The 21,533-nt window shown below is 53.2% G+C and overlaps 11 protein-coding genes across 11 annotated transcripts; 4 read left to right on the top strand and 7 right to left on the bottom strand.

The window, feature by feature from the left end:
• Nucleotides 1–1,314: 1,314 nt before the first annotated feature.
• K489DRAFT_391286 (glycoside hydrolase family 55 protein) lies at nucleotides 1,315–3,609 on the top strand (the record flags this gene model as incomplete). Its single annotated transcript, XM_033606679.1, has 1 exon — nucleotides 1,315–3,609. One exon carries the CDS (start codon nucleotides 1,315–1,317, stop codon nucleotides 3,607–3,609), a length of 2,295 nt encoding a protein of 764 aa, XP_033455294.1.
• A 70-nt stretch (nucleotides 3,610–3,679) lies between these two features.
• Nucleotides 3,680–5,387, bottom strand: K489DRAFT_385039 (uncharacterized protein). Its single transcript, XM_033606000.1, has 2 exons — nucleotides 4,169–5,387; nucleotides 3,680–4,109 (listed from the first exon to the last, which is right to left on the bottom strand). The coding sequence occupies exons 1-2, from the start codon at nucleotides 5,188–5,190 to the stop codon at nucleotides 4,091–4,093; spliced, it is 1,041 nt and encodes a 346-aa protein (XP_033455293.1). The 5' UTR covers nucleotides 5,191–5,387; the 3' UTR covers nucleotides 3,680–4,090.
• A 1,183-nt stretch (nucleotides 5,388–6,570) lies between these two features.
• Nucleotides 6,571–7,995, bottom strand: K489DRAFT_374439 (uncharacterized protein; the record flags this gene model as incomplete). The annotated part of the gene is made up of 1 exon (XM_033603527.1): nucleotides 6,571–7,995. The coding sequence occupies one exon, from the start codon at nucleotides 7,993–7,995 to the stop codon at nucleotides 6,571–6,573; it is 1,425 nt and encodes a 474-aa protein (XP_033455292.1).
• Nucleotides 7,996–8,119: 124 nt separating this feature from the next.
• Nucleotides 8,120–8,907, bottom strand: K489DRAFT_128034 (uncharacterized protein). Its single transcript, XM_033599022.1, has one exon. The coding sequence runs from the start codon at nucleotides 8,645–8,647 to the stop codon at nucleotides 8,243–8,245; it is 405 nt and encodes a 134-aa protein (XP_033455291.1). The 5' UTR covers nucleotides 8,648–8,907; the 3' UTR covers nucleotides 8,120–8,242.
• On the bottom strand, nucleotides 8,842–10,563 carry K489DRAFT_374438 (ankyrin; the record flags this gene model as incomplete). The annotated part of the gene is made up of 1 exon (XM_033603526.1): nucleotides 8,842–10,563. One exon carries the CDS (start codon nucleotides 10,561–10,563, stop codon nucleotides 8,842–8,844), a length of 1,722 nt encoding a protein of 573 aa, XP_033455290.1.
• Nucleotides 10,564–11,705: 1,142 nt separating this feature from the next.
• K489DRAFT_413884 (NAD(P)-binding protein) lies at nucleotides 11,706–12,822 on the top strand (the record flags this gene model as incomplete). The annotated part of the gene is made up of 4 exons (XM_033608096.1): nucleotides 11,706–11,747; nucleotides 11,803–12,074; nucleotides 12,128–12,261; nucleotides 12,317–12,822. The coding sequence occupies 4 exons, from the start codon at nucleotides 11,706–11,708 to the stop codon at nucleotides 12,820–12,822; spliced, it is 954 nt and encodes a 317-aa protein (XP_033455289.1).
• A 306-nt stretch (nucleotides 12,823–13,128) lies between these two features.
• Nucleotides 13,129–14,561, bottom strand: K489DRAFT_374436 (ankyrin; the record flags this gene model as incomplete). The annotated part of the gene is made up of 2 exons (XM_033603525.1): nucleotides 13,129–13,284; nucleotides 13,314–14,561. 2 exons carry the CDS (start codon nucleotides 14,559–14,561, stop codon nucleotides 13,129–13,131), a joined length of 1,404 nt encoding a protein of 467 aa, XP_033455288.1.
• Nucleotides 14,562–15,845: 1,284 nt separating this feature from the next.
• Nucleotides 15,846–17,699, bottom strand: K489DRAFT_374435 (ankyrin; the record flags this gene model as incomplete). The annotated part of the gene is made up of 1 exon (XM_033603524.1): nucleotides 15,846–17,699. One exon carries the CDS (start codon nucleotides 17,697–17,699, stop codon nucleotides 15,846–15,848), a length of 1,854 nt encoding a protein of 617 aa, XP_033455287.1.
• Nucleotides 17,700–18,293: 594 nt separating this feature from the next.
• On the top strand, nucleotides 18,294–20,334 carry K489DRAFT_385034 (uncharacterized protein). The gene is made up of 2 exons (XM_033605999.1): nucleotides 18,294–20,194; nucleotides 20,246–20,334. Exon 1 carries the CDS (start codon nucleotides 18,722–18,724, stop codon nucleotides 19,967–19,969), a length of 1,248 nt encoding a protein of 415 aa, XP_033455286.1. The 5' UTR covers nucleotides 18,294–18,721; the 3' UTR covers nucleotides 19,970–20,194; nucleotides 20,246–20,334.
• On the top strand, nucleotides 20,039–20,721 carry K489DRAFT_127949 (uncharacterized protein). The gene has a single exon (XM_033599021.1). It carries the CDS (start codon nucleotides 20,203–20,205, stop codon nucleotides 20,617–20,619), a length of 417 nt encoding a protein of 138 aa, XP_033455285.1. The 5' UTR covers nucleotides 20,039–20,202; the 3' UTR covers nucleotides 20,620–20,721.
• Nucleotides 20,722–20,822: 101 nt separating this feature from the next.
• On the bottom strand, nucleotides 20,823–21,533 carry K489DRAFT_385033 (WD40 repeat-like protein; the record flags this gene model as incomplete). Its single annotated transcript, XM_033605998.1, has 1 exon — nucleotides 20,823–21,533. A coding segment is annotated over one exon (711 nt), but the record flags the coding sequence as incomplete, so codon positions are not given.

Raw genomic sequence — 21,533 nt, 5'->3', positions numbered from 1 at the left:
GCCTCGTCCGAGTTGACCAAAGGTGGTAGCCCTGGAGGGCTTCATTTGCTGCCCTCTCACTTGATTGGTCAGGAGCTCCGAGGTCTCTCAGCAGGATTTACCCACGTGCGCCTAATTTTCCCAATCGAGCATCTGCCCACATCTGATCTACAGGAATACATAGCTAATGTCAACGACGTGCGGCTGAACTTGGACCACATTCCCCACCAGGCCGACATTTCCTTGCTGTCATGGTGCAGTCCCTGCAGCTCCTGCAGATCTTGCAGCCTCTACTACAGCTCCTCCCGCGTCGACGAGCGCATTCATCCTGCGAGCTGAAGGAACAGCCTTGAGCGTTATGCTCGCAGACCGACGGTCCTTCCTCTCTGAACCAGCCCGCCAAGCTTTGAGGATGAAGGCTTATCGACTGTAGCTGATCGGATAGAATCCAAGCGTGACGCACGTGTGTACTATGCAGGGAAGCGCTGCTCAAGCTGATCATACTAGCCTAGCTTTCATTTGAACCGGCTCTGCGCTACGAACTCAGCTCAAGCAAAACATTTGTATCGCGCGCAGGTTTGTAGTTTGGGATTGGATTATGGAGCCGACAGCTATCACAGCCGTAACCTCGAACCCCTCAATACGTGCCGGGCGACCAGGGGAGAGACACATGCACTCTATCACCTGTAGGGTGCCTGGACTAGCCAAGACGTACACTTTCTTTCCGGACCATTGAAAAGTAAGCACTAGAAGAGCACTTCTGCATCGTCCGCATCACGCAAGGGACTTCTCAAGATACAACTTCAGCCCGGTCAAGAACGGATAAAGTTTACCTTCCGATCAGCGACGTGATATCTTTACCTAATTCTGGCGAGCTCTATCTTCACCGGTCGGCGCTGTTCACCGATCAGTATTTGTCAATATCCGAACTCGGCCAGCGTTATATCACAGCTTGACCGGTCTTGCGGTCAGCACCGACGAGCAGTGCCTGGTTCATCATGGTGTCTTGTAGACTCCACCTCTCAGTCGTCGAGACGAGGTCAAGCCCTAGAATGTGACCAATCATGAGACCACCTTCGCGGGATGTTGCTTCAAACAGGATGATTTAAATGCCTCATATCGAATATCACCTCGTGTTCTTCGAGTCATGGTACGAGATCTGGTCAGCTCGAGAGCTGCAAGACGATATCGATTGAAGGATATCAGGATACCATATGATCCGCGCATCCATATATATCGAGATCTGTTCCCAAGGATTGAAATGAACGAGCACCTCTTCTCGATCATCTTCCTCCCACTGCAAGCTTTTGATATCACGAAGTTTCCACTTTCATCATGTCCATCCTTGGAAGGCTGGCGCTTCTGGTCGGGCTTGCAACAGCCTTGCCTTTGACCTCGACAATTGAAAGCGACGCTGGTGTCAACAACACCATCATTACGAGTTCTGCTCTCGATTCTCGTGCTGCGGCAGCTTCTTCATCCTCGTGGTGGTTCCCAAACATCGACTATTCGAACTCGGACTGGGCCAACTATGATCCCAACTTGGGCAACAACTACAACTATCCGGTCTACGTATCCGTCAGCGATGCGAACGGTCTGACCAACGCCATTGCTTCGAACAACCGACCCAATGGCGATCTCGCTGCCCAGCCCCGTGTCATCTACATTGCACCCGGCACCTACACCTTGTCTTCCACCTTGTACCTGTACACGGACACGATCCTGATCGGTGATGCTGTCAACCCACCGACGATCCGTGCCTCTTCCAACTTCGATGGCAGTCAGCTCATCGCTGGTGGCAAGGACCAAAACGACAACGATGGTGGCGGCGAGCTCAAGTTCTCCACCATGATCAAGAACGTCATTCTCGACACTACTGCCAACTCTGGCCAGAGACAATTTACTGCTCTGTCGTGGAGGGTCGCTCAGAACTCTGGCCTGGTCAACGTTGTGATCAACCTCCCATCGGGTGCTCACACCGGTATGACTGTCGGCCAAGGCTCGACTATCCAGATCGGCGATGTAACTTTCAATTACGGTAACATCGGTCTTGAGTATGATGGATCCCAGCAAGCCACCCTCAAGAACCTCGCATTCAACAAATGCACCACTGGTATCTCCATCACGGGCGGAAATACCATTAACATCTTCCATCCGACTTTCAACACCGTCGGCTTCCCGATCGTCCTTCAGGACGGTGTCGGAGCCTGGGTGTCTGTGGTTGACGGTACCACCACCAACTCCGGAACCTTCTTCAACAGCAAGAACAAGTACCCGAACTTCATGCTCGAGAACATTGTCGCCGACTCCTCGAAGAACCCCGTCGTGGTCGTCGCCGGTACCACCAAGGTGTCGGGCCGCACCCAAACCAACACCTACGTGTACGGCAACACGGTCGGCGCGAACCCAATCTACCAGACCAACAACCAGCCCGTCAACATGAACCGCCCTTCAGCGTTGACCACCGGCAATGGCTTCTACCCCGTCGTCACCGCCAACCAATACCAGGAAGCCCGCGTGTCGGACGTCATCAACCTGAAGAACTACAACCAAAACGGCGGCGTCAAGATCAAGGGTGACGGCAACACCAACGACGGGCCCAACCTCCAATCCGCCCTCAACTACGCCGCCCAGCAAGGCAAAATCGCCTTCCTCCCCTACGGCGTCTACCGCACCCTCCAAACCATCACCATCCCCGCCGGGACCGAGCTAGTCGGCAACGGCTGGTCCACCATCAGCGGCTACGGCAGCGCCTTCACCGACGCATCCAACCCCAAACCCGTCGTGCAGATCGGAACCCCGGGAAGCTCCGGCACTGCCCACATCCAAGACATCCGCTTCACCGTCGGCCAGCAACTCCCCGGCGCCATCATCCTGCAGGTCAACCTCGCGGGCTCCAAGCCCGGCGACGTCTCCATCTCCAACTCGCTGATCACCGTCGGCGGCCTGCCGGACACGGAGATCAACTGCGGCAACGCCGCCTCCTGCCAAGCCGCCTACCTGGGCCTGCACCTTAGCAGCTCCTCCTCGGCGTACATCGACAACATGTGGGTGTGGGTCGCCGACCACCCGTCCGACGGCAGCGGCAACGACATCCACATCGCGGCCAAGGGCGGCGTCCTGGTCGAGGCGACCAAGGGCACCTGGCTCGCGGGCCTGGGCGCCGAGCACTTCTGGCTGTACCAGGTCAGCTACAACCGCGCGGCCAACGTCTTCATCAGCCTGCTGCAGTCCGAGACCAACTACCAGCAGGGCCAGGACTCGAACGGCAACCAGATCCGGCCGCGGCCGGCCGCGCCGTACGCCAACGCCCTGACGGCGAGCGACCCGGACTTCTCGTGGTGCGGCAACCGCGGGCCGACGTGCTACAAGAGCGTGGCGCAGTACTTCAGCAAGAACAAGAGCAGCGCCATCTACAGCTACGCCGCGGGCAGCTGGAACTTCGACATCTTCGGCGGCACCCAAGACTTCATGAACGTGATGAGCAGCGTGCCGGACGCCTCCAAGTTCTACGGCTTGACCGCCCACAACACCCAGCTGGTCATGAGGTTGCCCGACGGCTCCAGTTTTGGAGACGCGGATCACTACGGCGGCAGTTGGGGCAACCTGGTGGCGGCGTACAGCACTTAGAGAGATGGTGGATGGGGAGGAGAATTGAGAGAGGATTTGGGGAGGGCTGGAACAGCGGAGATTGGGGAACAAGTATGGATGGTTCTATAGTGAGCCGGATAGAATGGAATGGAATGGAATGAGAGTTCGCTTTTTGATGATTGATCGTGTCAACCGATAAACCGATTGGATTGGCTTACGGGCCTTTCGATGAGCTTTTCCCCTCGGTGATGATTTCTTTAATTGTTTGGTCATTATAGTCTCATCGAAATATGTACACGCGCTGAAAATGCAGAAGGACTTTTCGATGCTCGGTGCTCGACCCGGCGCGTGGAGTGCGCTCTGTGGGCGCGGGATGGTCTTCTTGTTCTTAAACCTGGAGACCATGTCGGTCTATCCCCAGCTTCGTCCGCTGACGTCGACACCGGCGGCATTAATGTTACATTCATGATTGGGAGGTGGATGATGGATGATGGAAAATGCGTCATGCGGTGTTCTCTCTTCATTTCTTTCCAGCAACCCTTCAAAACCATAGTCAGTAATGCTCATATGAGATTGATATTCCATATGATGAACTTACTTCTTGACGTACTCCTCAAGAGGCTTGATGTCGCCAGACGAGGCGGCTTCTTGGACCTTCTCCAAGACCTCGGAGATGCTCACGTTCTTCAACGCGTCGGAGTTCTCCTCCAAGAACTTCTTGATCTGGGGGCTGGAGCTCAGCAGGGACTCGCCCTGCTGCTTGGCCGAGTTGAGTGCCTCGCTGCCTTGTTGCTTGGCCTGCTTGAGCGCCTCGCCGCCCTTCTCGTTGGCCTGCTTGGAGACCTCGTTGCCGGCCTTCTTGCCCTTCTCGATCAGGTCCTCGACCAACTGTTGGATCTTGCCCACGGCTTGCCAGTCGAGGCCGGTCTTGAAGATGTCCTGGACCTGCCCCCGGACCTCCTTCAATTGCTTGGTGGCCTCGCCGCGGTATTGCTCGCTGAACTTCTGGATCTGCTCCTTGGAGCTGCCGTACTTCTCCTTGAGCTCGGGGTGGTTCTCGAGGATGTCCTCGGCGGCGTCGCCGGCGACGTCGTAGAGGCGGGTGAGGTGGTTGGCGAGGACGTCGAAGACCTTGCCGGCGGAGTCGAGGCTGACGCCCTCGGAAGAGATCTTGCGGACGTCGTTGTAGGCGTCCTGGACGATCTTGTCGACCTCCGAGCCGTGGTTCTTGCGGATGGCCTCGACGTCCTTGAACGCGCTGTCGACGTAGCCGCGGCCGCCGGGGATGAAGGCGGCGTACTTGGTGGCGGTGTCCTTGAGGATGGAGAGGGCGTCGTTTGCGTTGGAGGGCGCGTCGGGCAGCTGGAGCTTGAACTTGTTCAGGGCATCGTCCACGTAGCCTTTGGCGCTCTGTGCGGTCTGGACGGCAGTCTTGACGCCGGAGAAGTGGTAGTAACCGTAGAGAACAGCGAGGACGGCTCCACCACCGACCAGACCACCACCGACGGCGCCCATGCCGCCGGCCTTGGTAGCCTCAGAGGCATACCGGCGAGCACCCATGGGAGCTTGTGAGAAGCGAGCACATCGCTGCGCGCGGAGGACTGTTCTTGAAGCGTTCATGATGGGAGATGTGTTGTGATGATGACGGCGAACCGGCGAGAGAATGTGTGATTATGGCGGGCTGATGAGAGAAAACGTGTGATTGCGGAGGAGTATAGAGGAAGAAGATTTATTTAGAGAAGGAGGAGGATATGTAAACGGGAAAGCAATTGATATACAACCAAAGGACTGCGATTTCCCTTGTAAGTCATCGGTTTCACATGGGAAAAATGCAGCTCTCGGGAGGCGTTCATAGCTTCCAGCCGTGGAGGCGAGCAAGCAAGGCACGATCCCGGGCGTGTAAGCGGGCCACCACGTCATCATTGGGGCATTTCGACGATGACGTTTCTGGCTGCAACACGGCAATTTGACCGGAACCCCGCCCGCATTCGCATCAAAATCATCATCATCATCATTATTATTATCAACCGTGCATATTTCTTGGTGGAGAGAGAGAGAGAGAGACTTTGCAGTATGCATGATCGATCCCAATAATGGAGAGCATCCAGAATATCCATGCACATTGTTCCTTCTGTCTGCCCGACATGTGGATCTTCCGCATCTTTTGAGAGAGAGAGAGAGATGGTGTTCATGTGTGTGTTGAGTTGATCGCGGCAAGACCAATGCCTGGGGCCAGCTGTGTATTATTGTATAGCCTGCAGACAAAAGCTGTATGTACCTGACTAGGCAAAATGAGGCAAAAAACGCCCTGCGATCGGCATCAGGGCTTACCTAGTACCATCAAATTCGCCGACAATACATGCCATCACGACCCTTTCCCTTTCCCTCAATTCCACCGGCGCAACGGTCTGGGAGGTATCGTATATTCACCTGCTTGAATATTGCCGCCGCTGCTGCCGCCGCTCCTCACTCATCATGTAGGAAATCATAGCGGAACGCATTTCCCAAACAGAGGACAAAAAATAAATGAAACAGTACCACTCGCTTGCGCGTTGATCATCAGTATATAATAATCCGCAATCCATACTCGAGCATACAGTTCTTCGACGCTCGTCTAATAGGGTTTCTCCCAAAAGGGGAAAAATATGCCAGAAGTGCATGCGGAGACACCGCGCGCGGCGGGTAATATGGACCGTGAAACCTTTCTCGTGGATCTTCCATGCTTCACGGAAAATGATCTCCGGATGACAGAGCGGAAGAGTGGGGGAGAACGAGAGAGAGATAGAGAGAAAGATGCACTGCGATACCCAAATTCGGAAACTCGGAATAAAAAGGGACACGACCCAAATTCCCGATCCTTCAGGGCCTCCAAAACTCCGCAAGCGCCCCCAAAAATGCTGCGAGAACAACTCCTGTAGGTATCCTGCGCTCATACAAATCCGACCGTCATGCTCACTCCCAAAAGCCCGATGACGAGCGCCTAATCTCGACAAATGCTAATCATTGACCCTCGTGCGTGCCGCTCCCACTGCCACTGCCGCCTCCAGCACCGCCATAGCCTCCTCCAAAGGCGTTCCTCATCCGCGAGAAGAGATCGCTCGCGCTCGTCGTTCTGCCAGTCGCAGGCCTCGTCTCAGAATTCGGAACCGGCGATGGTGATTGTGGCGGATCTGACGGTCCCCAGGTAGATCTGGGCTCACTCGACTCTGCCCGGGCAGAGGGGAAAGGGAAAGCGCCGGGGATGGAAGTGTTCTGATGTCGAGGTGACTGGGTATCGTGCAGTGGTGGCTGGTCGGGTCGACGCGCTTGGTTGGAGTTGTCGCCATCCCGTGGCGTGATGCCTTGTCGGCAGTGTGGGCATGTGTCGTGTTCGGTGAGCCAGGCTTCGATGCAGTCGTGATGGAACCAGTGCTTGCAAGGCAGAGCCGTCACGATCGTCCCTAGAGGCGTCTCGTCCATGCAGATGCTGCACTCTGCCTTTTTGCTCATCTCATCCAAGTCGTCCTTGTCGATCGGCCTCCGTTCTAATGAGTTGATCGCTTCTTGCGATGCTGGACCCGGCGCATTTCCGCTCTGGTGCTGCTCCATGAGTTGTGTGATGACCCGATCGAGACCTTCTTGGCTAAAGACGGCGTCGCCAAACCGTCCTCCGCCACCGCCACCAAACAGTTCCATCAAGTTAAGAGGACCGCGCCCTCCTTGTCGAGCAAAAATTATGTCTGGTCCACCTCCGCCACCGCGTACGTGCATCACGCCTGGCTGTCCACTGCCGATGTTCCCAATGATCTGCCCGAGAAGCTCCGCGATCGGGTCAGGTTGTGGCTCAAATGCTTGAGGTGCGTTGGCATTACGTGGAGCCAGATTTGACCTCGTTGACGAAGTGATTGTGAAACTGAAATTGGGTCCGACATGGCGATGCTGCTGCGTAGTCCAGCCATTCGGTGAAGCTGCAACGTCAGGGTGCATGTATGGTTCGTTTCGGAAAGGAGATCCCTGTCGTTCGGTGGACTGATCGGGCGTAGCAGCGGATCTGTTTTGTGTATTTGCTTCCGTGACCGCTCGTACCGCTTGGCCTAGTATTCGGAAGACTCCACCAAAGCCTGGCAAGTCCGATCCGCCTGTTCCCGTCTGGCCTGGTGTGCCGGGACTATTTTCTCGAACGAAACCATGCTGTTGCGGGCCCTGACCACGCCACTGGTAGTGATCGATATCATCTTCGTCAGGATCTGGTGCAAAGTGATCATGCTCTTCCTCTGTCCGATCTCCCGCAAATGATTGTGGGTCGTTGTGTCCCTCTAAGATCTCTGTGAAATCGGATTGGCACTGCGGGCAGACTATGCCGTGTTCGTCGCGATACCATTCGTCTTCACACTGGTGACAGTAGACGAGCTCTCTAGCCGGCGGATGCGCGCGTGAGCCACTCATGGCTGGCTATGATGTTGGTGCGTGGTCACTGTGAATGTGACGGCGGGGGGTTAGGGAAGAGATGTGGAGCTAGTGCTCCCACTATCGTGATGCCTCACCAGATGGCGATGTTCGGATAGTGCACTGTAGATAAATTCGTTGGGTGTGTCCGTCCAGAGCAGTGTAGAATGTCACCAGTGCTTGGGAGCCGATGCGTCACGAGACCGAGGCGGGAGTTGGGCGCACAGCTTTTGGTGGTGGACACGGCTCACGGGTGATGGATGGTGATGGCGTTCTCCGTGGGTCTAGGACAGAGCATGGACTGAATCGCGAAGATGATCTGTGATGCTATCCAAGAACTTAGGGATGATCGGTTTTTGTCATGCAAGAGGAGTCTGGATGCTCTCGGACAGGAAGAAACGGAAACGGCGATGACGTCGCAAATCGGGCGTCGCAAAGCCTGAGGAATGTGGCGGTGCTGCGGTGTGTGTGGAAGGGTCTCCGGCCGGTGTGGCACTTGTGTGGCTGGAGCTGACTGTGGTGCCGAGGCAGACTCGACGTGCTCACGCTGTTGAAGACAAAATAGAGGGAAAAGGGAATACCAAAGGGTGCTCAGTAACGATAAATTGTCTGATGAAGATGGCGAGGCTTTTGTCACAACCCAAGCCCTCATGGTGCGCTATCCGACTCATCAATCGTGACATTTGTTGGTCTGACGCAAGACCCCTCGGAACGTTCTCGAAGCCGTCGGCTGTTTAATTTATGCAAAGCCCTCAAAGCGCGCCAGCGGCTACACAGATTTGCACACTGCATGATTCTGATACAATGTTATCACGCTGGAACATCGCGTTGACAGCAGATGTCTGATCAGTACTTGCTTGCCCATTCCCAGGTCCGTTCAGTCATCACAATCTGATCTCGGCACATGGGATCCTGCGGTCGCATCAACCTGGGACGGGGAAGGAAAGTCTCAGCAGTATCCTCCGCTCCGAGAAAGATGAGATGATCCACGACCCATTGCCGACCAGTACGCTTCGCCAGGTTCATCGGCAGTGCTCCCTTCTCACCGGGTTTGACTCCGTCCAGGGCATCCCAGGCTGCATTAAATTTCGCATGAAAGTATTGACTGCCACCCCTGCCGAAATTCAAACCTACACCTGCTTGCACTAGAGCGGTGATCGTGGAGAGATGACAGCCTCCGATGGCCATTTCCAATGCATTTCTCGCGACGGAGAATCCTCCCGGCTCGAGGTCAGGCTGAAGTGAGAGCCATACTAGACTCGGGTACTTGTTCAGAAGGTATTTGACCAAGCGAACTTGTCCGCCGTGCGCAGCAACGATGAGGGCCTCTTTCGGATTTGCACCGTGATGAAGAAGCAATTTGACCGCTTTTTCATGACCTCGTATCGCCGCTTGATGCAGAACCGCTGCTGCCGGGTGGTTATCATGACCCTTAACATTTTCTCCTCGGTCTAGAAGGAAACGGATCGTGGGCACATCACCGTTGGCTGTAGCGATGAACAACGCCCGTCTGACTTCCGCAGGTTGCATTCCAAAATCGCCGAGTACATCAACTCCCCAATCCGCAAGCCAGGCGAGAGTCTCCGTCTGCCGCGCGCGCGTGGCGAACCACACCAGGCGCATCGCTACATCTCTATAATCAGACAGGGAGATTCCCATAAATTGTAGCAACAGATGTATCAAATCTGGCCGACCAGCTGTCGCTCCAGCAAATAGCGCCTGAAGATATCCGAAGTCATCCGGTCGCAATCGATGCTGTTCCTCTAGAAACAATTGCACAATGGAAGTATGCCCACGTCGCACTGCGTTCGAGAAGGCATTGATGCCGCTGCACTCGTCGTGGAGATCGCGCCACCAATAGTCTCCTCCGTATTTCCATGTTCTCGTCTTTGCCTGATCGCTTCTGTCGACCATCCAGCGCTTTTCATGATCGTCCGGAGTATCCCCTACCCAGTCGAGTAGAAGCTTGACAACTTCGAGGTGACCAGCGGTGGCAGCCTGGGTTATTGGCGGGAGAAACACCGCGGTCCAGTCCAGGGCGCCTTCTCGATCATACCCGTGCGGCTGCGTCTTGAGTATGGTTTTGATAACCTCAACGTCTCCAACCAGCACAGCAGCGCAGAGCAAATTTCTTGCTTGCAGGACTTCGTCTGCAAGGTCTAGCTGATCAGCTTTCGCAAAGTAAATGAGCCCCCCTGCAACGGTCCGACGTCGCTCATCTTGCGCGTGTGCATCTTTCACTTCGTAAAAAGTATCCAAAGTGTTACATATAGAGCGGACAATATTTTTATAAGCCAGAATGACCGCATGTTCTCGAGGCCGGACAGGTTGTGTGTAGACAATGCCCATGAACTTCTGTGGGATCTTCTCGGCAAGATACGGCGTGTCCGGGTCATGAATATCTAGCACTGAGCGGACGTACAAAGCCCGTATGATGGACGCGTCGAAGAAGCGGTTGACGCGGCGCAAGCGGACAGCCCGATAGAATCCAATGGTGATGATCAGATGCTCGAAGACCAAATCGATGATCTCATTTGGCAATGTCTTGAAGTTCTCCAAACTGATCATTTCGTCTGAATTCCCTAATATTCAATCTAATAAGTCCTCGATTGGTCTTCTTGTCAAATTGACGTTGCTGCGCGTCGCGACCATCTCCATTGTCCGAAAATACACAGAAGGCACTCCACTGCATACATGAAGATGTAGGTCCGTTGATAGGAGCAGATTATTGGGCTTACTTTAGCCAGCCAAAGTTCGAGACGTTCGACCGTGCCGCATCTCAATTTGCAGCACAGCAGAAGCTGCGCAGACCAGGATCGGCGCGCAAAGAATCATGAATTCGGCAGCCTTGACGATCTTGCATGAATTTCCTCTCCCGCCTATTTCCTTTGCAATTCTTTGCGCGCTTCGTGCAGGTGTCTGGTGAAGTATGTTTCTGTCAACTCGCTGACGCTCGGGATACTTGTGTATATGGCTCCGCTGCGACTCTTCGGCCCTGTGCGTGGGGAACACCGCATTCACCACCCTATGCCCATATTAATACTGCACATCGCCACTTGCGGAACACGATGTTCTCGCGACTTGCTGCGCGTGAGAGAACTTCGAGAAAAGGACGATCGACGCTATCTGACGGAGCGATCGGCAAGGTTCGACGCGACGCGGGTCAATTATTACTCCTTCGGTTTTGGCGTCTCGAGGAGTATCATAAGCTCTATTTAGCATCGTCGGACTACTGAATTGGCTACATCACTCTACTCGATCAAGATATTTGCAAAGCTCCTTCAAACCAGATTGATCCCATCGAACTTAAATCGCTTCGAGGCGCTGGAATGCCTCTCCTCTGATACTCAGGAAATGCCCACGTGGCGCGTCTAATTCTGAAATCGGCGGCGATAGCGGTGGTAGCCGGGGATAGTGGCAGTCTCGGGGATAATGCTGTCCCTCACGCTGCGTTTCACCACAAAAGATTGGTGGCACGCCGCCACCAACATCGTGGCTACTCCGTGTATGGGCATCACAGCATCATCGACTTCCGGAAAAGAACGAGAGTGCTTGTCGTTGTCCGAGGATATATAAACAGGATGGGTTTGCGGTGGTCACTTTCAACTTTCCTCGAGTCTAATTCATCAGAACGGCATTTCCTGCACCGCTGACGACCTCACAATTGAATAAGCTTTGGAACTTCCACATTTTACTTCAGCAAACTCGCAATGTCTTCTCCAAAATTCCTCAAGAACGTCGCCATTGTTGGCGTAAGTGTGATATTCATTTCCTCTGAATCCAATCCGCTCACTCTTCGATCGATAGGCTGGCGGCAACTCCGGCAAGTTCATGGCCGAGGCCCTCGTGGCTGGAGGCAAGCACACCGTGACCGCAATCACCCGTCATGAGAGCAAGAGCCCTATCCCGTCCGGCGTTCAAGTTGCCAAAGTCGACTACGATGACCACGAATCTCTCGTCGCCGCTCTCAAAGGTCAAGATGCATTGATCATTACCCTTGGGGTCACGGCACCTCACGATCAGCAACGTCGTCTGTTGCGTGCTGCCGCCGAAGCGAAGGTACCTTGGGTTCTCCCGAAGTGAGGTTCACCCTCGCAGAAATCAGATATCCGATATGCTTACAGTCATTCAGCGAATGGTCTCCGGATACCGAGGACGAGGGCGTCGTCAGGGACGTTCGCGCATTTACCGATCGACCAAAGATTCGAGAGGAGATTGCCGCCGAGGGCAAGCTGGCTTACATTTCCGTGACCACCGGCTTTTGGTGTACGTGCGCACTATGTTCTCTTGTCGGACGACTGCTGACGTGAGGACTTGTAAGACGAATGGAGTGTACCGATTCCCAGCGCCTTTGGCTTCGACATCGACAATCGCACTGCCACACTATTTGACGAGGGCGAGACACCCATCTCCGTCTCCACCTGGCCTCAGATCGGTCGTGCCGTCGCCGCCCTTCTGAGCCTCCCTTCGGATAAGCTTGAGGCGTATCGCAACAAGCAGGTCTACATCAACTCCTTCACGATTACGCAAAAGGAGATGCTGGCCTCTTTGCAGCGTGTTACTGGCACCAGCGAATCAGACTGGACCATTATCAAGCAGTCGGTCACTGAGCGCTATTCCCAAGGCCAAGTCGAGCTAGGCAAAGGAGACCGCGTAGGCTTCGTGAAGATGATGTATTCTCGTATCTTCTTCCCCGATGGCAATGGCAATTTTGAGAAGCGTCGTGGTCTTGCGAATGCCGCATTGGGTCTGCCGAAGGAGGATCTGGATGAAGCTACTAAGCGAGCCACGGACAGAGGAAGTGCGGCCTATCGAACTTCCGCTTAAGTCTCGGTCTCATTTCGCCGTGAATGTCTTCGTAGGTCGACAGACTCGTTGGGAATACATAGGTCAGGCATATAGACCATGGCTGCTTAGTACTTTTTCATCCACTCCCACGTATGTTCTGACGGAATGATTCCGTTAAAGCACTTCTGTATTGGATCTTCGCTAAGCTTGATGTCTTCGTCGAGGACATTCGGCTTTGCGCCCAAAGACATGAGATGGTCCAGAACCCATTGGTTCCCGGTGGATTTGGCCTTTTCCAGGGGCCTTTTGCCGGTGGGGATATTGCGATGACTCTTCGGCTGCTTTTCACCGTGGCTTGGACATGCTCCAGCTTCCACAAGTATCGTCATGGCCTCTAAATTGCAAGCCTTTGTCGCCTTGTTCAGGGCGCGTTGCCCGGCTAATTTTCCGTCCCCCGTCAGATAGGCCTGTCCATAATCTCGATCGACGAGCTGAGGAAATCTGTTCAGTAAATACTTCATCACGTGTACCTGGCCCGTTGCACTTGCACCAATCAATGCTACACTGGGGTCCGCGGGAGTCCCATCGTGATCCAGAAGCAACTCGAGGACATCTTGATTGCCTTTTCTCGCTGCCCAGTCGACGGGGTAGCGAGAGAAAGTTCCTCGGCTGTTCACCCAGGGGTATCTGGCGAGGAGAAACCGAACCATGTCCGTGTGCCCTTCAAATGCGGCTATCTGGAGGGTACTCATGAACCGATTGCCACCGCGAAGCAGGTAACTTGAATGTTGCATCAAGGAGTTTCTGAACATGTTTACATTTGTATTGACCCCCCATTTTTCAAGAGTCGCGACTGTTGCCACGTGGCCTCCGAGTACAGCATAATGTAACAGTATCCAACCAAGATAGGCGATGTCCTCCAGAGATCGCTGCACAACTTGAAGGAGCAATTCGACTAAATCCAATCGTCCTGCCATCGCGCCTGCCATCATGGCTTTGAGATACATTGTATCATCTTGTGGCAAGCGATGCTCATTGTCGAGGAGAAGGTTTACGACATCTGCATGCCCATTGAGCACAGCAGCTGAAAGTGGGTGACGTGCAGTAGCACTGATGTCACTCCACTCTGCCTGTTCACCATTTCTCCACGGCCTTGGCGGTGGGAAATATAGGAATCCCGATTCGTCGCGTCTAACATTCAAATTGTCGGAGATAGACTGATCAACCTTGAATGTCGTCTCTGTGTCGCGTGCTAGCCGGTAACCATGTGACAAGAGAGTTTTGACAACTCCGAGATGACCACCAGCAGCAGCTAGTGTCAGCGGGTGGTGGAAGAAAGGTGTCCATTCAGAGCCAGTATGTGCGACTGCCGCGAATTCTTCAGACTTTAGAAGAGTGTTCACGACGGGTGTATTGCCACAAAGAGCCGCAGCACTTAATAAGTTACGTGCTCGCAATGTCGGGTCTTCGAGCTTCGGCTGCTCTTTCCACTCAGTCTCGAAAACACCATTCTTCCGATGCCGGCGTCTAGATCGCATATAGTCAATGGCCATGTTGAATGTGGCATCTTCAAGATCAGTTATGTAGGTCCAGTGTGGGAAGCAGACATTCTCTGCCACGAGCTCGTGTCGCTGCTGTTTCGTCTGGTCATCTTCGGCGCCTATCAAAGCGTCTAATGCTTCATTAGTGGAAGCCGTGACAGACATATAGATGCTAATATCCGAGTCCGAAGAACGTGATGGCTGAAGAAAGATTTTCGCCCGAAGAGTCGGCCCCATCTTTTCTAACAACCGTGGAGTAGATTCATGCTGTACATCAATCACTCGACGAACGCATATTGCGTCGACAATTGCGGCATCGAATGCTCGGTTGACCAGCCGCAAGGCCACTGCTCGATATATACCAAGTTCGAGGAACAACAGCGTGATAATGTGGTCGAAGATTTATCTGGGAATTGATTGCATGTAACAAGGGCCGTGCAGGGTCATCTCGATATCATCACAATTGATGAAGAAATGGCTTGCGATATCGTTACTCTGCTGGTCAATAAAATATTGGATGCGCAAGGCGAAGTGCAGTCACACAAGAAATATATGATCGAGCTGGTCTGCTGCCTACTGCGCCACGTGTAGTGCAGCCTGTCTCTTTGAGGCGTGGATTGTTCCGTCATTCCGACCGGTGGCACGACTCCTCAGCGAGCAGGGTGCGCAGCATGCCTGGCAACCCACAGTGCGTTTATACAGGAGTCGAGATGAGAAACGGCGAGATTGTGCCACAGCACCGTGGCAAGGTTCCGTTTCGAGATACAGATGGACGTGATGTCTCAGATCCATGGATGGCAAGGATCATGGCGACCAGCTGAAGTTGCCTGATTCGGCCAAGGCTGTTGAAGGGACAACGTCACGTATCAACTCGCAATAGAGTTGTCCACATTCGCGCTAATTGAAGATCTTTGTCGGTCTTGCGACTACTCTACTAATCCTTCATAGCAAAGTCGCACATTACTGCAACCGCAGAATATTTGATTTCACGGCTGTCAACGTTGTAGAAGCCGGGACCGAAATGCTTGGCTCACGACCGCTTCTCGGGATCAACAGGATCGACATACACCTTTACGGAATCCAAGAGATATCGCGCGAGCCGCACGTGATCGAAGGCGCTGGACTTTGTCTACCTCCAGGCTTCGCTTCACGATGAAAGCATTTTGAAGACCCGTTCGCAGCAGAAAATCTCTACCTATATATTCAATATGAACCCCTGTCCGCCGTTAAACTCTCATTTCTTGAAAAGTCAGGGCGGGCTACAATTGGTTTCGCGAGTCAGCATGAAGTGGTCATTGTTGAAATATCGGCTGCTGCTTGCGACTGTGTTGTCCTCCTAGCTTGCTCTTGTTGTGAGAGCGCCGTGCTCGCAGGTAGCGAGCGGCATTGGTCTCTAGCTCGAGGCCTTGCTGAGAAGTCAAAGTGGCGTCAGCCTTCGACACATGATGAACGCACGACATGGCGGCAAGGCCCACCTGCTATACAAGAGTATCGCGTGTGTAACATAGGCAGAATCTATTATTATTTACTCATCCACTCCCAGGTATCTGGGAACGGGACTACCGCATTGAATCGACAATACGACTCGTAGTCGAGCAATTTCTTCTCGCGATCTAAGACGTTCTCCCGCGCCCCGAGAGAAACCAGATGATCGACAACAAATTGCTTACCCGTATCTTTCGCGATCTGCATAGGCCGAGTTCCAGTCGGAAAGTTGCGTCGTGTCATAGCCGGTGTAGCACCGTGGTCTGGTGACGCTCCGGCCTGCACCAGATATGTCATCGCAGCTAAATGGCACGCTTTCGTTGCCCTTTTCAGAGCGAGCTGTCCAATTATTCGGCCATTAGGTGCGGTTTTACTGGCTTGAATGTCCGGATCAATCAAGTCTGGATATGTCTCCAATAGATACCTCATCAAATGCATTTGTCCGGACGAGCTTGCAGCAACAAAGGCCATGCCAGGGTCTGCGCCATAATTCAGTAACAGCCGCATGACCTCCTCGTGCCCATGCTTTGCAGCTAGCTCGACGGGCCGCTCATACTTGGGTGTTTCCATAAAGGACTGGTCGGGCGTTTTGCTCATCAAGAATTTTGTCATCTCAAGATCACCTTTCGACGCAGCGATCATCAAAGGATAGGCAAAAGATCCAAACCGGCTGTCCGGGTTGATCAAAAAGCTCCCTGAGCAGAGATCTGTATCGCGATGCAAGCAGGCGTTCCGATCAAGTCCCCACTTTTCAAGCCTATTCACCGAGTCTATCTGACCCGCGACCACAGCATAGTGCAATAGCATTTGGCCAAGACCTCGAATATCGTTCAAGGATCGGCCTACTGTATGGAGCAGCAATTCCACCAGGTCTAGTCTTCCAGCCATTGCTCCACCAAGCATTGCTTTGAGATACATGGTGTCATCTAGTGGCAGGCGATACTCATTCTTGAGGAGTAAGTGCACGATGTTTGTGTGCCCGTTACGTGTAGCAGCCGAGAGCGGATGACGTGGAAGTTCAGCAATGTCGGCCCAATCTATCCACTCGCTGGATCTCCACTTTGGCGCAGGGTCCGCCAGATGCCACGGGCCAAACTTTTCTTCTCTGGTACGTATTCGAATTCGGGTGTGTCCGTGAAGGATGGTGAGCTCTGCTTCTTCGTCACGTTCAAGGCATGCACCGTTTTCAAGAAGATATTCGACGACTTCGAAATGGCCAGCTGCTGCAGCCAGTATCAAGGGTCGGTGATAAAATGGCGTCCACGAACGATTGTTCGACAGCAAAGCAGGATCCGCAGAAGTGAAAACGTCTTTCACGACGATCAGATCTCCACAAAGTGCAGCAGCACTCAACAAATTCTGAGCTTGCGTCACAGGGTCTTCGAGCATTGACTGCCTCATCCATGGAGTGGAGTAGCCGTTTGCCTTTTGTTGTTGTTGCCGAATGTAGTTGAGAGACATCTTGAAAGTGGCATCATCGACATCTGTCACAAGGCCAAAGTGAGGGAAGCAGATGTTCTGGGCCACCAGTTGATGCCGTTGAAATCTTGCCTTCTCACTTTCGTGATGAAAGTATACGTCCAAAGCTTCATTCGTGGTAGCTACTACCGACACGTAGATGTGGATCTCGCATTCAATAGAGCGAGATGGTTGCAAGAAGATGCGTGCTCGAAATTCGGGCGATAATCTTTCTAAAAGGGTTGGGGTAGCCTTGTGCTGAACATCAATGATTCTGCGTTTGCAAATGGCGTGCAGTATCGCGGCATCAAATGTCTTGCTCACACGGCGCAAGGGCACCGCCCGATATATGCCCAGAGTAATGATCACGTGCTCTATGATGTGGTCGAATACTTCGGAAGGTAAGTCTTGGATGTGAGGAGTTATGAGCATCTTGTCGTGCGCTCTTCGGTTCTTTTCTGTGGGAGGAGATGTTGGAAGCATCGAACATTTTTTGAGAATGGTCAGGACGCAACATCAATATCACGCCCTCACCGGCGGCCATGCAAGCCAGAGCAGTAACTACGCATCGACCACGGGAAGAAAGCAAATGGATTAGGTGGCAGTCGCAAACTATGTGTGCGCATATTCTGCGTTCATGGCTTCTCCGTTGAGCAGAGACGTGCTGCCTATAGTATCTGTGTCACGGCCCTCATTATGGTGCCTACCAAGATGGAGATGTGGGATTCGCAGCACAGCATGGAGCCCTAGTCAGTAGCGCTCCAATTTTAGCATGAAACAATTCTCGTTCGTCGTTAAGTATTCTTTCCGTCGTATCAAATGTCGCGATGGACTGGCCGATGTTTGTGATGTGTACTCGAGAAGATGGGCGCCTACTGACGCAGATTGAATACGTATTGTATGAGAAGCGTCGCACCAAAGCGGGAAATTCGGCTGTTCGGGCTCCCGCCCGGGTCATCAATTGTGGTCTCGCCGCAACACGACATACCGTGTTGAAAACTTTGTGTTCATGGCAATTGCCAGTACACGAGACGTTTCCCGTCCGTCTGTACAGGCCCTGTCCACCGTCACTGCAGTCAATGGAGATGCCTCTGATCCGACGCAGCGATTAGTATATGGAAATATGTGCTACGAGTGGCAGCAAGGGTACTGTCGACTCTCAAACCAAGCGGTTGACTATGCTCACTGGAGGACAAACGAGCGGCGAAGCAGCATAGCCCGTTCTCGATGAAACTCATCAAGCCAGCTCGCCCTGCCACTAAAACAATATGCGCTGCAGGGCGAGCATGATAAAAATGCGTGCTGAATCAGAATCAGGCCGATACATGGGAGGCTTTGGAACAATGATAGAGGTACGCTTGTGATAAGGACTCGAATGTCCTGTTGTGATCCTGCCAATTCCTCATTCCATAATCTCTCGCTCCTTATTCAGATTACAATATCTCGACGCCAAAATGAGACTTCTCCCTGGGGGCAATGGTCTGCTTCTAGCGGCAGCATTTTCGCTGCTCTTACAAGCTTCATCAGGAGCGCCTTGCACTCAAGAAAGCATTGCTTCCAACCTTCAGGTCCAGGCATGCTTGGAGAATGCTACCCCGAACACAATTCAGGAGCATTTCTGTGACCCCGGAGAGGAGGAATTGGCTGATATCCCATCGCTGGCACACCTTCTTGCCCGTCAAGATCAGGACAAGTTCTTTCCTTTGTTTGCTAGGTCCGGCGGTGCTCCACCTCCCCCTCCACCACCACCGCCTCCGCCACCTCCCGCACCGGGCAGGCCTTCCAAACCTGGTCCAAAATACAAGATCGTCGACCCGGGATCCCGTAATCCGTCGCCCAAAAGACCCGAAACCGAAGTCGAGCTGACAGCTTCTGGGAACAATCCCGCGAAACCGGAACCCGGTTCGGGAACGCCGAAGGATAAGCCAGGGACGCAGAGATCTATGGCAGCAGTGCTTGCTGCTGGCGAGACTCAATGGAATGCGTATGAGACAGGACTGAGATCCCACACTCGCGATACACAAATCGTGAACAGCAAATCTCAGGTCCCAGCAGGCTCAAGAACAACCTTCCTTGATATTCGTCGCGTTCCCGAGTACGAAATCAAGACGAAAGAGATCCAGGATCCGACCAAAGGTCCTCTGAATGCCATCCGACTGTTCAGGTCGTCCGAATTGAAAAACTTGGTCATTAAGAACACCGAGCGCGCGACAGAGGTCACCGTCACTAACAAAGCGAAACCGGGCGAGAAATCTTCTGACGTCCCTGCATCTATAGTGAGGATGACGATCGACAACGCGGGACGATATTTCATCATGCAGGACAGCTTCAAATACGAAGACAAGAGCAATTCTGGTATCCCTTTGAATGAAATAGTAATGCAGAACTTCCTGGACGTCGCCAAGTCCAAGGCGAGTGACTTTCGGGTCATGTTTATTGTCAACGTTCAGAACCAGGAATTCTGGGACGTGACTCGAGCCAATTACGATAGCTCGGATACGCCCTTCGATCAAGTCATGACCTGGAAATCGGATTCCATTCAATTCAAGCGCTATATGGGGAGTCCAAATATTAGCAGCAAGTTGTTCGGCTTCCTGAACCATCATATCGCACTTGGAAAACGAAGGCCCGTACAAATTGTCGTCATCCCGCAACAGGTCAAGAACTCAGAGGATCTCAGTGTCGCTCTCGTCTTCGAGTGAAGAGTCTCTAAGACAAGCAAGGTGGTCAAAAACGACTACCGTAGAGAGCAATGTACCATCAGATAGATTGATAGCTCAAGAGAAACAAGACCAGCTGGCCTGGTATAATTTGAGAAGATGGCAGATATAACGTCCCTCCCGGCGTTGCGAGCCACCCTATGTAACGAGCCAGCATCAGACATTTTGGTCTTCAACATTTTACAACCCAATCGCATTGACATAGGACTGGTGTCATGTTCAGCAGCAGATTTTCCTTCATCTTTACGTGTGACTCACGATGCAATATCGTCTGCTGTAATGTTGTCGTGTTGAATTTAGTCTCCTTCAAAAATCCGACCTCCGTCGTCGATCGCAGATTGCATTTCCTACATCCCCTCCAATTTTCAAATATCCTGCTCGTTGCATTACTCTATGCTTTAAGTGCATCTTGTATTTGTCTCTTTACTGGCCGATTGGTGCTGTTCGATCCCGAGCACTCCCGTTCGTGTCCATGGCGAAGTCGATGCAACGACGCCATTGCTGAGTCATGCAGTGCTTTTGTGCTAGCGAGCGCGCCACATCTTGCGCCTCGTCGTATGTGGTTCTCCACGTCTAGGGCCACGGCTTGTGGTTTCCACACTAGCTGCGCATTATATTCGAAATCGCGCTAACTTTCCGTTCTAGAAGGCTCTCTTAGCTATCTCAACCAACTAGCAGGTATAAGAAGAGTGATCACCCTGTACCCTCTTTAGAGAGAAATCAGAAGGGAAGAAGAGAGTACAAGTTTATGGCTTGGAAAGAAGTAGGCATGAGAATGGATAGTAACTAGATACAATAATTCATACATGTTGCAATAAATATAGTAGGTTTCTACTTACGATACTATGTGGCTCTCGTCTCGTGCTTGGAAGAGTGACACAGCTCCTGAGCTTTGCCCGATAACGAGCGTTTTTCCGTACACTGCCGAGCATGTTCCGCGAAAGTCGTGCGGCAACCAGAGGATGTCGTTACCGTTATGCTGGATCCATTCCTCTTGTAATTGCAAGGTATGAGGAACAGGCTTCAGCAGTACATGCTCCCGATCGTGGTGGAATTCGTCTTCGGACACTGCAAACTGCCCGAGATCGGTCAAAAGGAGCGTGCCTTCCGTGGAGAACTTGACATGTCTTGTGTACCCCTCGAGCGTCTGCAGCGGCGCGCCCGTCGCCGCGTCCCAGAGCCGGACGGTCTGGTCGTGCGACGCCGACGCCAGCCGCGCGCCGTCCGCCGAGACCGCCACCGACGTGACCGATTCCGTGTGCCCCTCGAGCGTCTGCAGCAGCGCGCCCGTCGCCGCGTCCCAGAGCCGGACGGTCTCGTCGTGCGACGCCGACGCCAGCCGCGTGCCGTCCGCCGACAACGCCACCGACGTGACCCAAGCCGTGTGCCCCGTCAGTGTCTGGAGTGTGGCGCTCCAATGTGGAAATACATTAGGCAGCGTAGAAAACACATCCGTACGTTGCTGTAGGAAAGCCTTCCGGATAATACTGTTCACCGGCGTAAATATGAGTGCAGAAAGGTACAGCTGAAGAGGTGCGAGGTCGGC

Source organism: Dissoconium aciculare (assembly GCF_010015565.1).
Source record: "Dissoconium aciculare CBS 342.82 unplaced genomic scaffold K489scaffold_20, whole genome shotgun sequence".
In the NCBI taxonomy this organism is placed as follows: Eukaryota; Fungi; Ascomycota; class Dothideomycetes; order Mycosphaerellales; family Dissoconiaceae; genus Dissoconium; species Dissoconium aciculare.
The sequence above is the reverse complement of the archived record's forward strand: the minus strand, read 5'-3'. Positions and strand labels throughout refer to the sequence as shown.